Genomic DNA, 13,638 nt, shown 5'->3' with positions numbered 1-13,638 from the left:
ATTTTGAACTTTCTATTCATCAAAGAATCTTGAGAAAAATTATATAAGGATTTCCACAAAAATATTAAGCAACAAAACTATTTTCAACACAATACGTGTTTCTTGAGAACCAAATTGGCATATTAGAATGATTTCTGAAAACTGGAATAATGGCTGCCAAAAGTATAGCTGTCATAACAAGAATAAATTACATTTTAAAATATATTAAAATAGAATTTTTTTATTTTAAATTATAATATTTTCATACTCGGTGGATAAAAGATGCCCTATTTTTTGTGAAAGTTGAAAAAATTAAACACTGCCTTTGTGGTTCCATGGTTAAATTTTCAAAAATTTGTTTACCCTTTTTAGAGCATGTTAAATCTTTGTGACTGGATACAGTCTCCATTGACTGATTGACCATCTACACTGCACAATTATTTTTGTTTTTCCCAGTTGAGCTCTTGTATCGTCAAGTTAGTAGCACACATTATTTACTATGCGCATGACTTGATTTTCCTATATCCCCCCTTGATTTTCCTATATTTTTTATTACTTCCCTTAACTTATTGGACCTAATTAAGGCTTACTTTTGTTTTGGCCTATGTCTGTATTATTACATATGGTTCTGTTGTAATGTATTGTATTCTGTACTCATCCTGTTATAGTTGGGTGAGGGACTGCGTGTGGTATTTTTGTATTGCTTTGGTTGTTTGTTGTTTATTGAAAATTCAATAAATATATTTTAATTACAAAAATTATAATTTATCATGACAACTCTAAAAAGATTTTTAGCATGGTAATGGATATAACAATGTTAATGTATTTGGTCTTAGCTGAAAAGATCTGCTACGCTGCTTCTGCTGCCATACTGTTGATTATTGCTGTTGTTGGTTATTGCTGCTGCAGAGCAAGTACGGGACTTGCTACTGCCAATACATACACCGATACTCTGCTGTGAGCATGTAAGACATAGGCCTACTGCTTCATAGCATAGAATTACCTGGTGCAAATCTATACAGCTGGAGCTAGGGAAGGTGGAGGGTTTCAGAGGAACTCTGAAAGAGTGCTGCAAACTGCTACGCTTACCAGCTACTTAAATGTTGAGCCTCAAGCTCATTGGCTGCAGATGCGACATCAGCTTGTGCCATGTAGTGCATGGCTTGTGCAATGTAATTATCATCAGGTTGCATTAAGGACCCATCTAGAGTTTAACGACAGAACTTGGTATATATATCACAATATGACTGTTTACTGAATTTTTGACAAAATAATTCAATCTTTTTGATCAAATCTTACCAAATCCAAACATTTGAACGCCAGTGTATGTCACAGATTTATTAAATTTCAACTTTAAATACCATGTGATTTTGTATCCCAAAATGGAACTTTATATCTTATTTAAAAAATCTTGCAATTACCTTTTTATTTTATTTATTATTTTTTAGTGTCCATATCAATATAAGTTCTTTATAAACAGAAGGGGAAAAGGCAATGTTTATTTTTCCTTGTAAAACACGCAGTAAAATACACAGTAGGTAGGTACATAAGGAAACAGGCCTTACATTTGTGCAGGGTAAGGTAAGCTAATGGTTTTACACAACCTCTTAGGCGAAATATGAATCTCTAATGCAAATCCAATCAGAATGATGCTTTTGTCTGGGAGAGAGCACTTAGGCATCCCTTAAGTGTTTTATGTACAAATGGGTCGAATTAAGGCTATTAGATGCAACGATAAACAGCATTAAGAATAGAGATTATCTCATTGCACCTTACATTATCTAATTACACTTCAGTCAGCTTTTGTCTCTTTGGATGGAAGATCACTAAGCTAATTAAAATGAAGCCATAAAGTTGTACGTTGCCATCTATTGGCATTACATAATTCACGATGACCTCAGTGATGCAGCTGTGTATTTCTATATCATATAAAATGCAACAAAAATGTCTTTGAGATGTCTTTTACTGCAGAGACATGTTTCTGTCCCAAGATGCAATAGTGACGAGCAAAATGTCAAGCAAGCAAGCAGCAGCAATACATTTGTTTTGACAAATTGAAATGGATTTTCGTCTTTGCTTTTTTTTCCCCCTTCCACATCTTAAATGTGACTAAATTTAAGTCTGACCAAACAGATTTTCCTGTTCGTAGCCAGAAAGCTTTGTGATATCAAGGTGCGTTAATGTCAGTTGCTCGTTGAACTGTCATCTTGCGTCTGTGCTGCTGTTCTCTCCCAAACGAATGCTAGTTTCAGCTTTCCCACCTGATTCAAGCTTAAGGGAACTGCAACTGTCGACTCAACATGGCTGCCGGAGGGTTTGTGGAGGGGGGGTGTTGCTGGAGGCAGTTTTGTGTTTGCTACAATGTTCATCTCATTTTCAATCAATGGAAGCACTGGGCCTTTAAATTATGTATCAACTATTGATGTAGAGAGAGGGTGAAATTAGCGAGAATCCAGTCTGAAGACTTTTAGCTCACTGCCAAGCAGCAGAACAGTGAAAATCAGTCAAATATATCTTTCATGTGCAAAGCTTTGATGATAAATGATGTTCAGCACAGGGAAATATATGTGTGTGTGAGTGTGTTATTGTAAATGATATGTACCATGAAGTAAAAATGTACTGTATGTGTGCGTGTGTGAGAAAGAGAGGAAGGACACCCACCGGACACACTCATTTTATCTTCTCACACACTCTGACTCCTGCTGCTGAGGTAAGAGGCGTAATGGTTCAAATACGACTCCTCCAAATGGAGCCTCTCACTCCAAACAGCCTCAATTTAACGAGAGAGAAACATCTCATTCCTCCCATTTAACTCAGCATGTTCCTCAAGGGCTAAAGGAGACCCATACTGGGGTGGGGGTTGGGGGTTGTAGCTTACGCCTGCCCTTCCTCATCTTCCTCATCCTCTCGATCACAGAGACAGTAATAATCTTTTTCATGTACACATACCGTGGGTTCACAAACATGACAACACACGCTATGTCTCTCTGGAGCAATATACAGCTGTGCATATTATGGATAATATTTTTTGTATCAAAAACATATACCCAAGATTATAAAATCATACAGCAGGGGGTCTATAATACCTGTTATCCATTCCGGTTTCTCTCAATGGCAGATGCTAGTCTGGCAATGGACCCCCTGTAAGTACATGACTTGTAATCGGCCATCTTTGCTCCTCATGGGAGCACATCATTTTTGAGCCAATCACCTAAACTGTGAGGCTCTGGATCTGCAGGAAATGACATCATGAAAATCCTCATTGATTTTCGGCACCACAAGAACATGCACTAAGCATTTATCCTGAAAATATATCACAAAAGAAAATAATACAAAAGTCATTTTAAATTGTAATAATATTTCAGCATATTACTGTTTGTACGTGTTTGTGATCAAACAAAAGCCTTGGTGAGCATAAGAGACTTCTTTCAAAAACATAAAAAAAATCTTACCACCCCAAACTTTTGAAAGGTAATGCATGTTGCTTGCATACAATTTTATTTCAATAAATATACATTCTACAGTCAAACCTATACTCTTTGTTTTACCCACACACTCACAGAACACACACCGTTTCCATCAAGCTCTCGTACATTACTATTACGCTCCAGCTTTAGCCGTGTCCCATCGCAATGAAAAACCCATCAGGAGCCTACACACTAATAGTCATAAGCTGTTTATTTGTGAAAAATATCCTTTTAATTGGTGTTAAGCATTGTCTTTGAAAAAGCCTTTCCAATGTTTCAAAATTTGACTGCACGTCTATCCTGCTGGGGAACAGAAAGTGCTGGAAAAACGGAGATCAGCACTCATTAAAAGCTCATTAAAAGCGCAATGCATCATTTCAGTTTCAATTTTAATTGACAATTAAAATATATAAGTTAACGTAACCATTATACTAATTAAACAGCATTGAGGTAATTCTCTTTTACTGTGGCATTTGATGTTTAATGCATATATCTAATGGGCTCTGTCAAAATCCTCAATCATCTTTTTGCAGTTTCAGATTTGATACAGTTTATGTATCGATCATCTTGCTTTACACCAGAGAAAAGAGAATAATCTTTTTGATTTCATGTAAACGGCACACTCGGCCCTGAATGCTTATGACAGAACAACACAAAACGTAAATCACACTTCTGTAGATCAAACATGAAATGAAACATTCATAGAATAGGTATGATGCAGATAGCAAACGTTGACTTTGCCATGAAACATTTTTTATTATTCCTATACTTCCCTCGATAATAAATTCATGAGGCAGACCTGACTGTAACCCTCTCCGGTACCTACGCTGTTGTCCATTGTAGGTAACCCTGGCTGTGCTGAAGAGATTGTGTTTCTGTGCGCTTTGCATTCATGTGCTGTCTCTGCGTGGGTATATGATCTGGTTGTGTGAACAGAATTTTATATTCTGTGTGTAGGTGTGTATACCATATATGTATGCCCAAGTACAGTATACAGTATTGAGTATATATATATATACACTCATGTATAGGTATCGTGTTTGATGTTTAGTTTTTATGTGTCTGTGTGTTTTAAGGAAGTGCAAAAAATACATGGGTTGTCAGAACAACTATTTGGCTTTACTGAAGTCCCATATAATTGGGTCCACCAGACTCCACCCAGCGTGCTTTATGTGTTCAAAATCACAGCTGCAAAAAAGACAGAATGAAACAGAATGCAGGGGGGTCTGTCTTGAGACCGAATGCTGAAAAACACAGCAAAAGCCTCAACACAATGTCCATTGATGGCCAGTCTGTTCATAGACTGAAAATAGCACAGACTAAATGTTGGAACATATAGTCCTTCGACAGATATTGAACCATATTCCCTGATTTGATTCAATTCTGATTCACTAGCTCTCTATTCAAATTAATTTTTTGATTTATAATGGGGTTGTTTCAGTAACAGTTATAATGTTAATTTTGCTTACATATGAAATAAATTCTCTTTCGGCCAATTCTGCTAACTACAGAGGAAACCTTCTAATATGGTACATTTTAACACTAGACAACACAACCAAAAACTGCTCTGACGATATTAACTAAAGTAAACTTTATTCTGAAACTGTTATTAAAACAATGTTTAAAAAAGTTTCAGTTACAAACCCATAAGAGTATAGAAACTCTCTGAATGCATCTACAAATGTAGTCTAAATCAAAACATTTCAAGTAAAAATTCACATGAAAGTGTAAACAAAGGTTCTTTTAAAGTTTCGCAGTAATGATTCAACTTCAGTGCCGGTTTTAGTGTGCTGACAATTATTGTGAGATTTTAGCATGTTAATACTCTCCCTGCAGAGTTGCATCTCATTATTCAACCCCTTTAAAGCATCACTACTAAAATATTAAAAACAGTAGATAAACTAGTCAACCTCACTAATCAGTAGACTGTTATTGGACAACTAGTCGACCACCCTTCCCATCCTTAGTATGTCTGTATGTCCATAAGCAGGTGCAGCATGCAGCAGTGAGTTGTGTTGATAAAGAGGGAGTTTGTTTAATGACACGGCTATGTGCGTGTGTGCATGTCTGTAAAATTACATGTTTTCTTTGAGATTGTGCCTCTGCAGTTTGTTAGAGAGCACAGATGAGATATGAGATATTTAATAGAGATCAGTTTAAGGTTCTGTTAATGTGTCTGTTCGCGGGGAAATTAAATTAGCTAAATAATTGCCTTGCCAAAAAAAGGGCCTTAGAGATTGTCAAAACAACTCGCAGCCTCCTTTATTTAAAGCAGGGTGATTTTATTCTTTGTATTGCCATGGACTACAAAGTCTAATAATGAAATTATGCACTTAAATTAATAATTAATGAACTCACTAAGGGGTTCTTCTTTTAATTTTCTTAAAATATTAAGAATACGACTCAGTTTCACAACAGCCCTTGTAACCCAAGTGTACGTGTGTGCGCTAGTGCTTTTTTCTTAGCAAACAGCCTGGTTCTAGTCCCCCACTGAGATCTCAACTGTCGCACCGCTGTGTGATGGAGAAGGGATGTGTGTAGTGTGTGTGTGTTATACTGGTGGGAGAAATCCCTTTGACTGAAGCGGCCTTGGTCGGCCTCACCTTATCCTCAGGCAAGAACTCCAAAGGAGGCAAGAACAACTGCTAGCGACGTTATGGAAATGCCATCAGGCAAAGGGGCATTACAAAACAGATTGTTTTATGAACCCATTATTGTACGCTCAAACACACAATCATGCAAACACACGCACCCACACACGCGCACATATACACACAATGAAAATGGCATTACGGGGCATGCCAACGTGGGGCCAAATGCTCTGGGCCTCAAAGGAAAGAGCGAGGAACACAGCTGAAATGGTGAAGACAGAGAAAGACAAATGGAGAGGTTAGGCAGAGTCAGTGTCTTTCTTTTCTCTGGTGCATTCTCCGAATGTATCATTATCCAAGTTCTGCATGACAGCACTTTGGAAACACACTTCATTTACACTAACCTTTTCCTTTTCTATTTTCTCCCTCACACACACATGTTGGGTTTCCAAGTTTTATGGGGACTTTCCATAGACAAAATGATTTTATACTGTACAAATTGTATATTCTGTTCCCTAACCCTAGCCCTAAACCTACCCATCACAGAAAATTTTCTGCATTTCTACATTTTCAAAAAACATCACTTAGTATGATTTATAAGCTGTTTTCCTCATGGGGACCAAAACATTTCCCCAGAAGGTCAAGGATTTTGGATATTGCCCCCTTTGTGGGGACATTTTGTCCCCATAACGTGGGGTTTACCTGAACCCCACACACAAACACTTTTTCGCTTTTAGAGCTTGGCACAACACGTCAAGAATATTCACAATTAGGTCACACTTTAGTTTGGGGTCCAATTCTCACCATTAACTAAGACTTTTGCCATAATAAACTCTTAATTACTGCTTATTAATAGTTAGTAAGGTAGTTAAGTTTAGGTATTGGGCGGGATTAAGGGATGTAGAACAAAGTCAAGCAGAATAGGGCATTAATATGTGCTTTATAAGTACTAATAAACAGCCAATATTCTAGTAATATGCATGCTAATAAGCAACTAGTTCATAGTGAGAACTGGACCCTAAATTAAAGTGTTACCAAAAAATGATATATTACATTAACAAATACACTAGTGTTCAAAAGTTTGGGGTCAGCAATTTTTTTTAATGTTTTTGAAAGGAGTCTCCTATGCTCACCAAGACTGCATTTATTTGACCAATAAAACAGTAAAAACAGCAAAATTGGGAAATATTATTACAAATGCAATATGTAAAATGTAATTTATTCTTGGCAAAGCTGAATTTTCAGCATCATTATATCAACTTTTTTGTGTGGATATTTTCCCCTTCTTAAAAAAAAAAAAAAAAAGAAGGTATCTTTTGTATTATTAAAAATGGCTTTACTGTCACTTTTGATCACCTGAGCAATAAAATATTGTCTAGGATCACAGTATTTATATTTAAAGGAATTTTGAAACATCAGTGTCAGGCTTTGAATAGTGCCTCTTCTCAGTCTTAATGAATGACAGAGGGATTGGTAATCCTCCATAATCCAGAGAGAAAGAGATAGAGGCATGCTGTTTGAAGCGAGGGCAGCAAGAAGTTCTCCGCTTACCCCCCACGGTATCTGGCACGCTATAGCTTATGTTTGTTTGGCGCAGGGTATAACACTCTTACGCATTTATGATTCACTTTGTGTGTACACTGTGGACTTAGCGCTGTCTGTTTCCATTAATGAGGATAAGTGCAGCGCTGTTCTCGAGTTCCACTGCACTTGTGTGGCGAGATCTTTGAAGAACGAAAAGGAAAAGGGAGGAAAAAAGCAGTACCACACAGGCCTTTAGCTGCAGGGTTTCTATTTAAGTTAAATAGCAGCTGATGTCTGCCTCGCCTTCAGAGGAGCAGACGACGGTTAGAAGAGGTTAAATCAAAATAATTCCACCAAAGACTCTGTCAGAGGTTTCCAGCGGAAGCTTTCACTTAATGTGCACTTTCTAAACAAGCTCAAACTAGTCACTACTAATCAGGCTAACGCTACATATATCATTAACTGTTAATGTCGTCTTTTTCATAATGTATGCATAGTTTTTGTGATGAATGCTTTCAAGTGGTTTTAAAGAATTTTTTAGGGTTGGTAACTAAGGACAAGTGATTGGCTTTCAAAGGAAGGGTGGTTAAAAGAAATGCTTTCACAATTTAATGTCTTTTTAAACATAATGAAATGTTTTAAGCTAAAATAAAAATAATATTTTCTTTTCCTTCTCTTTCCTTCACTACAGGGCAGAGTCTTGGCTATGGTTTCGTCAACTACATTGACCCAAAAGATGCAGAGAAAGCCATCAACACGTTAAATGGACTCAGACTTCAGACCAAAACTATTAAGGTACGTGACTACACTACCATAAAGTCCAGTCTCACACATGTCAGGAATTTTAAAAAAGGTGCCAACACTATCAACACTATGATTATTATTTTTTTTTTAAAGCATGAATCAGCTTTGCTATCACAGAAATAAATTACATTTTAAAATATATTAAAATAGAAAAAAATATTTTAAATTGTGATAATATTTTTTGATCAAATAAATTAAGCCTTAATGAAAACATCTATCTATTATATAAACATCTTTATTTATTATTTAATTTTAATATTTTTAGAGTGTATGAATTGCTAATGTACAGCATATTATTAATTAATGAAATGATATGCTAATTAATTAATTGAACAGATTTATCGCCACATTATTTTTGTATGATTAATGTAAAAAAACATAAACAGCTGTATTGCGGCATTTCTGTATACATACCTGAATGTGTAGATCTCAGTGTTGGGATCAGCGTTCGGGTTCATGTTATTAGGCTACTGCCTGCCTGTTGTTTACCAAACACTTTTTTGCCAAAGCAACCCACATTACGCTAATTGCAGGAGCGGTGACCCCTGGAGCCAGTGCCACTCGCTCAAGGGCACAGCGTTGACAAGCTTCTCTCAGTACCTCTCCGGTTAACAGGTCACCCGCACCTGGGATTGAACCTATTTAAACGTAACAGATAACAGAGACGGTAACAGAGCTACATCTCATTTAGGTGGAAGCGCTCTCCCAGTCACCATTTCTCACGTCTGCGCCAGTCAATGCGTTGAATGTTTCCTGTCACCGTTTGTGCCAGTGGAGCTGCAGTGATTAGAACATGTGGCGTACACTGCCTCGTGCTGGGCTGAGGCGCGGCGGCACAAAGAGAGAGGAGGGCAAATCTGACTCATTAAGATGCAGAAGGAAACAGGAAAGCAACTGAAGGAAGAAAAGGGAAAAATAGTGTAATTGATATGTAAATGAATCTCCAAATGTCAAATCATGAAGTCACACAAAAAGAGGGAAATAGCATGTATAATAGAATAATGTGGACATGCTAAATAGAAATCTAAAATATGTCTGGTTTCCACCCTAGAAAAACACATCATTCAATTCTGTTCTATCATGTTTAATCTATATTTTATTTTATTATTTTATTTTATGTTTTGTTCTTTGTTGTTCTGATATGTTCCATTCATATTCTGTTTTAATGTCTTCTGATTTGTCATATTTAATTCAATTTAGATCTAATCTGTCTTTTTGTATTTGTTTCATTTTTGTTATGTTCTATCAATGTTCTGTTGTATTCCATTCTCTTTTGTCCAATTCTATGACGTTGTCAGATTTTTACTATGGTTTTTGTTCTGATCATGTCCTGTTCTGATATTCTATTTTATTCTATTCAATTTCATTTTATTCTCTTATGATTTGTCATGTTCTATTATGCTCTGGACTGATTTGATTTATTCTTTTCTATCCTACTCATTTCTGTTCTATCATTAAATGAAATTATGGAACAAAATAGATTCACCACAATCTGATGGTTTCCATTTTCCTCAGCAGTGCTTAATTTAGAAGCAGCAGCTGGTTTTAACAGTAAATTCTGACTGCTGCTTACGGCATAATCTGGCTGTGTGTGTGTTTTCATCTGGCCTATAATCCCAGACCTCTCACTTACATCCGCCCTAATCTAATCAGATTGGATTTCGCCTGCTTGAGAAAACACGGCTCAGTCTGCGAGGCTCAGTACCTCTTAACATAACAGCAAAATAACGTGTGTGTGTGTGTGTGTATGTTTGTGCATTTGTGTGTGGGAGCGAGAGAAAGAAAAAAGAGAGATGAGAAAGAAAAGACTTGTCAGGGCTGTTTTTGAAAGGGCACAGCATAATGCTCACAAACATGGGCGTTTTCCAGAGTGGCAGCATGTGTACGTGTTGGCCGGCAGTGTTTCTAGTACTGGTTTCAGCATCAGCTAAGAATCCATCAGAGACAGAATGACTCACTCTGTGTGTATTTACTGATCATCACAGCTTCCTGCCACGCGGCACTTCTCTCAGTGACAAAACACACTTCCAAGGAGGCAGCGGTACACACATACATTAACAGTTAAAACACTGCACTTACTGGCCAAACACACCAGCCTTTTGCTATCCTAGGGCTATGACCGAGTGACTCTTGAGCTGGTCCTTTCAACTCCCACACCCCTTTAAGAGAAAAAACAAAACAACAAAAAAATAAAATGCCTTCAATTCATGGCTTCTTTGTACTGTGAATAAGTCAAAACCTCCCCAAGTTATCAATTTGAATCATTCTAAAGAATAATTTACTCAATCCATCACAGCAGTTACTGAATTAACATCTGACTCACTGAATTGCAGGGCATAATAGCTGTCATTCATCGATGACTCAAACTAAACCAACATTTTATGTGAACTTAACCCTATATGAACCACATTAGGAAATGAGGATTGTGAGACTTCAGTATAATTGCTTATTGTTGAAGTTTTACAAAAAAAAGTTTAAATTGATGTAGCCACCATTTTAGGATTATTAAAATTTAGCTTTTTAAATATTAAATACATTTAAAATAAAAAATATGATTTAATATATTATTCATTATATATATATATATATAACTTATTTATTTGCATATTAAATATTAATATTATTTTATTATACATATTATGAATATTATGATATCATATTTTTAAGACTGGTAATAAGTTTAGTATTATGGTATTATGTTTTGAAATTTGAAACTGATTTGAGCATACAGAGATTTGGCATAACTAAATTTAGCGTAACTAAATTTTGTGCTGTCTGTTGTTGAGTTATGTCAAGTCAAGTCACCTTTATTTATATAGCGCTTTTTACAATACAGATTGTTTCAAAGCAGCTTTACACTGATAAAAGGAAAAGAATGCAACAAAGTTTGTTTCTGCTGTACAGCAGATCTAGAAGAAAACATCGTCATGATACAGCTTAAGTTCAGTAATTGTTCATTTTTGTTGTAAAAAAGTTATTAATTTAGTCCATTTATATATATAGCTGCTCTGGAGAAAACAGTGATGTCATCGTCCAGCTCAGTTCAGTTCTCATATATTGGTGTCAATGTAGGCAGATCAATAATATTGTTGAATATTAAGTGTCCCCAACTAAGCAAGCCAAAAGCCAAAGGCGACAGTGGCAAGGAGCCAAATCTCCATCAGGTGACAGAAGGGAGAGAGAAAAAACCTTGGCAGAAACCAGGCTCATAACTTGCAGGAATGATGTTGCTGAGCATACTTCTAAACATGATGAATTTCCACCTCCAGCCACATACACACTCAAACAAAAGCAGACTTTATGGGTAATGAAGCAAGAGTTGTCTTCCGTGACTAACCCTGCCTACATACACAAACAAAAGGCAGGCTACTGTACACTGTGCTGTTCACATGTGCATCTCATGCATGATTGATTTTTTTTTTTTTTTGCCTGCGCACACACACACACACAATCATGAATTCTGGAATTGACACAACCAAAGATGTGCAAATTGACAAGCAATTTGTCTGTCCATGATGAAAGCCTATGTGGAGAAGAATTTTGGACCAATTTCGCACTAGACGGTGCAACCAAGTGCTACCAGAGTGAGTTTGGGGAGGGGGAGCTTCATAAGAAGGCTGAGCTCATGAATATTAATTAGCTAATACTGATGATCCACACTGATTTGATATGAGACACAATATCAAGCCAGATTAAAGTTTTATCTTTGAAATGTCAAAACTGAAATGTCACCAGTTTAACATCAAGATACAAAGATCAAGATATTGAAAATAAACTACATTCATTTGAAAATGTAAAACCGTCAATAGTTCTGTTCCTCTATGTTCCTCTACGTTCCTCTACAAAAAGAATTTTGCTCTCCTAAAATCACTGAAATTTGTGTGACATTCAGAGTTTTTTCCGCTCAGTTCATGAGCACAAATGAACATCAAATTTTATGCAATAACTTAATTCTCAAAACGAGCAGAATACACAAACTCAAACATAAATTTACTTTAGTAGGTTTGATGCATGAAGATTTAACACCGCGCATTCTCTGATTTCTCCACCTACTTATTACTGTCAATGTTCGTCTCTGAATAAGCACATTCTGACTATCCGCTCTGGTTATTTAATATGTCAATGGATAGATCTGCCTTTTTTACCTATATAAAACAGAAACTATTGCAAATTATCAGAAATTAGGTGCTTTTAACGCGAGACATACATATTTTTATATCAGCTGACTATGTTCGGTTGAGTGGGCTAAAAGTCTTTGCGCCCTGAGTACAGAAATAGAAACCAAGCAACCGTCAAAATATGCTGTTGTTTCTTGTGGTCACAGCTGGTAAAGACAAAACTGTGATTTACATGGAAGAGCTTTGATTGCTTATCACTTCATCACTCCAATCTGTGCTCTTTGTTAATCATCTAGATCTTTTTATCTCCATATTTACCATCTCTTCATCCATCCGTCCATCTCAGCGTGGGTCAGAGAAGCCGATGTCTTTATCTCTTCCTTGTGATCTCTCTTTTACACCTCTCATGCTCTCGGCACTCCCCGCTTGGTCTCCTTTCTCTCTGCACTCCATGAAACCTTTTATTCAGACCAGCACCAGCCCTCTCAAAATGATGCTCTCCTGCTGTAATACGACAAGAGAGAGAGGTGAAATCCTCTATCTCATAACTTCTAATAAGAGTGTTCCAAGGTCATCCTTCTCATAAAGCCTCCATCGAGCCGGGATGAAGACAGACCATCTAATAGCAAAAGACAGCTGTGTCTAAGAGTGGATGAGCGAGAAAAGGGGGAAAAAAGAAGGAGAGGGTAATTATCCGAAGTGCAGTTCTTTGCTCTTTTCAGTGGAGCAAAAAAAAAAAAAAAAAAACGCAGTTTATGAGGGCCCTCCTGCTGAAATAAGCTGATGATGTATATGTTTACAAGAGGCTTTTTAGACGAGAAAAAGGAAGTGAGAAAAGATGTCTGTGGTGGTTTACGATGAGTTTATATTCTTTGGCAAGATGCCAGTGTCAGGTTCAGGGACATGCTGTCGCTCGAGCACATCAGCTAATGCAGGAAGTCCATGAAAACAGATCAACAGAGCTGCGTTTCACCGGCTAAAAAATAAAAAAAGAATGAGAGTTTCAATCCAGTCACAACTTCCACACCCTCATCATTTTGTTGCACACACACACTTCTCCATGACACTTCTCCGTTTCTCAGCAAAACTCCGGCTTTGCCTTCCTGTCGAGGTGTGATGGGAGAAATCCCACTGAGGGTGAGAAGAGCATAGCCT

At 36.9% G+C, this 13,638-nt stretch overlaps 1 protein-coding gene across 6 annotated transcripts in view; it reads left to right on the top strand.

Annotated features, from left to right (window-relative positions):
• Positions 1 to 13,638, top strand: part of elavl4 (ELAV like neuron-specific RNA binding protein 4) — a 78,309-nt gene that overhangs the window by 43,505 nt on the left and 21,166 nt on the right. For all 6 annotated transcript variants that reach the window (XM_084086486.1, XM_084086484.1, XM_084086483.1 and 3 more), the window contains one exon: positions 8,253 to 8,356. In XM_084086486.1, coding sequence (XP_083942612.1) covers positions 8,253 to 8,356 — 104 coding nt within the window. The remainder of the gene's footprint in view (positions 1 to 8,252; positions 8,357 to 13,638) is intronic.

Source organism: Abramis brama (genome assembly GCF_963993115.1).
Source record: "Abramis brama genome assembly, chromosome: 16".
NCBI classification, from domain to species: domain Eukaryota; kingdom Metazoa; phylum Chordata; class Actinopteri; order Cypriniformes; family Leuciscidae; genus Abramis; species Abramis brama.
Note: the sequence above shows the minus strand (reverse complement) of the source record. Positions and strands in the feature narration are given on the sequence as shown.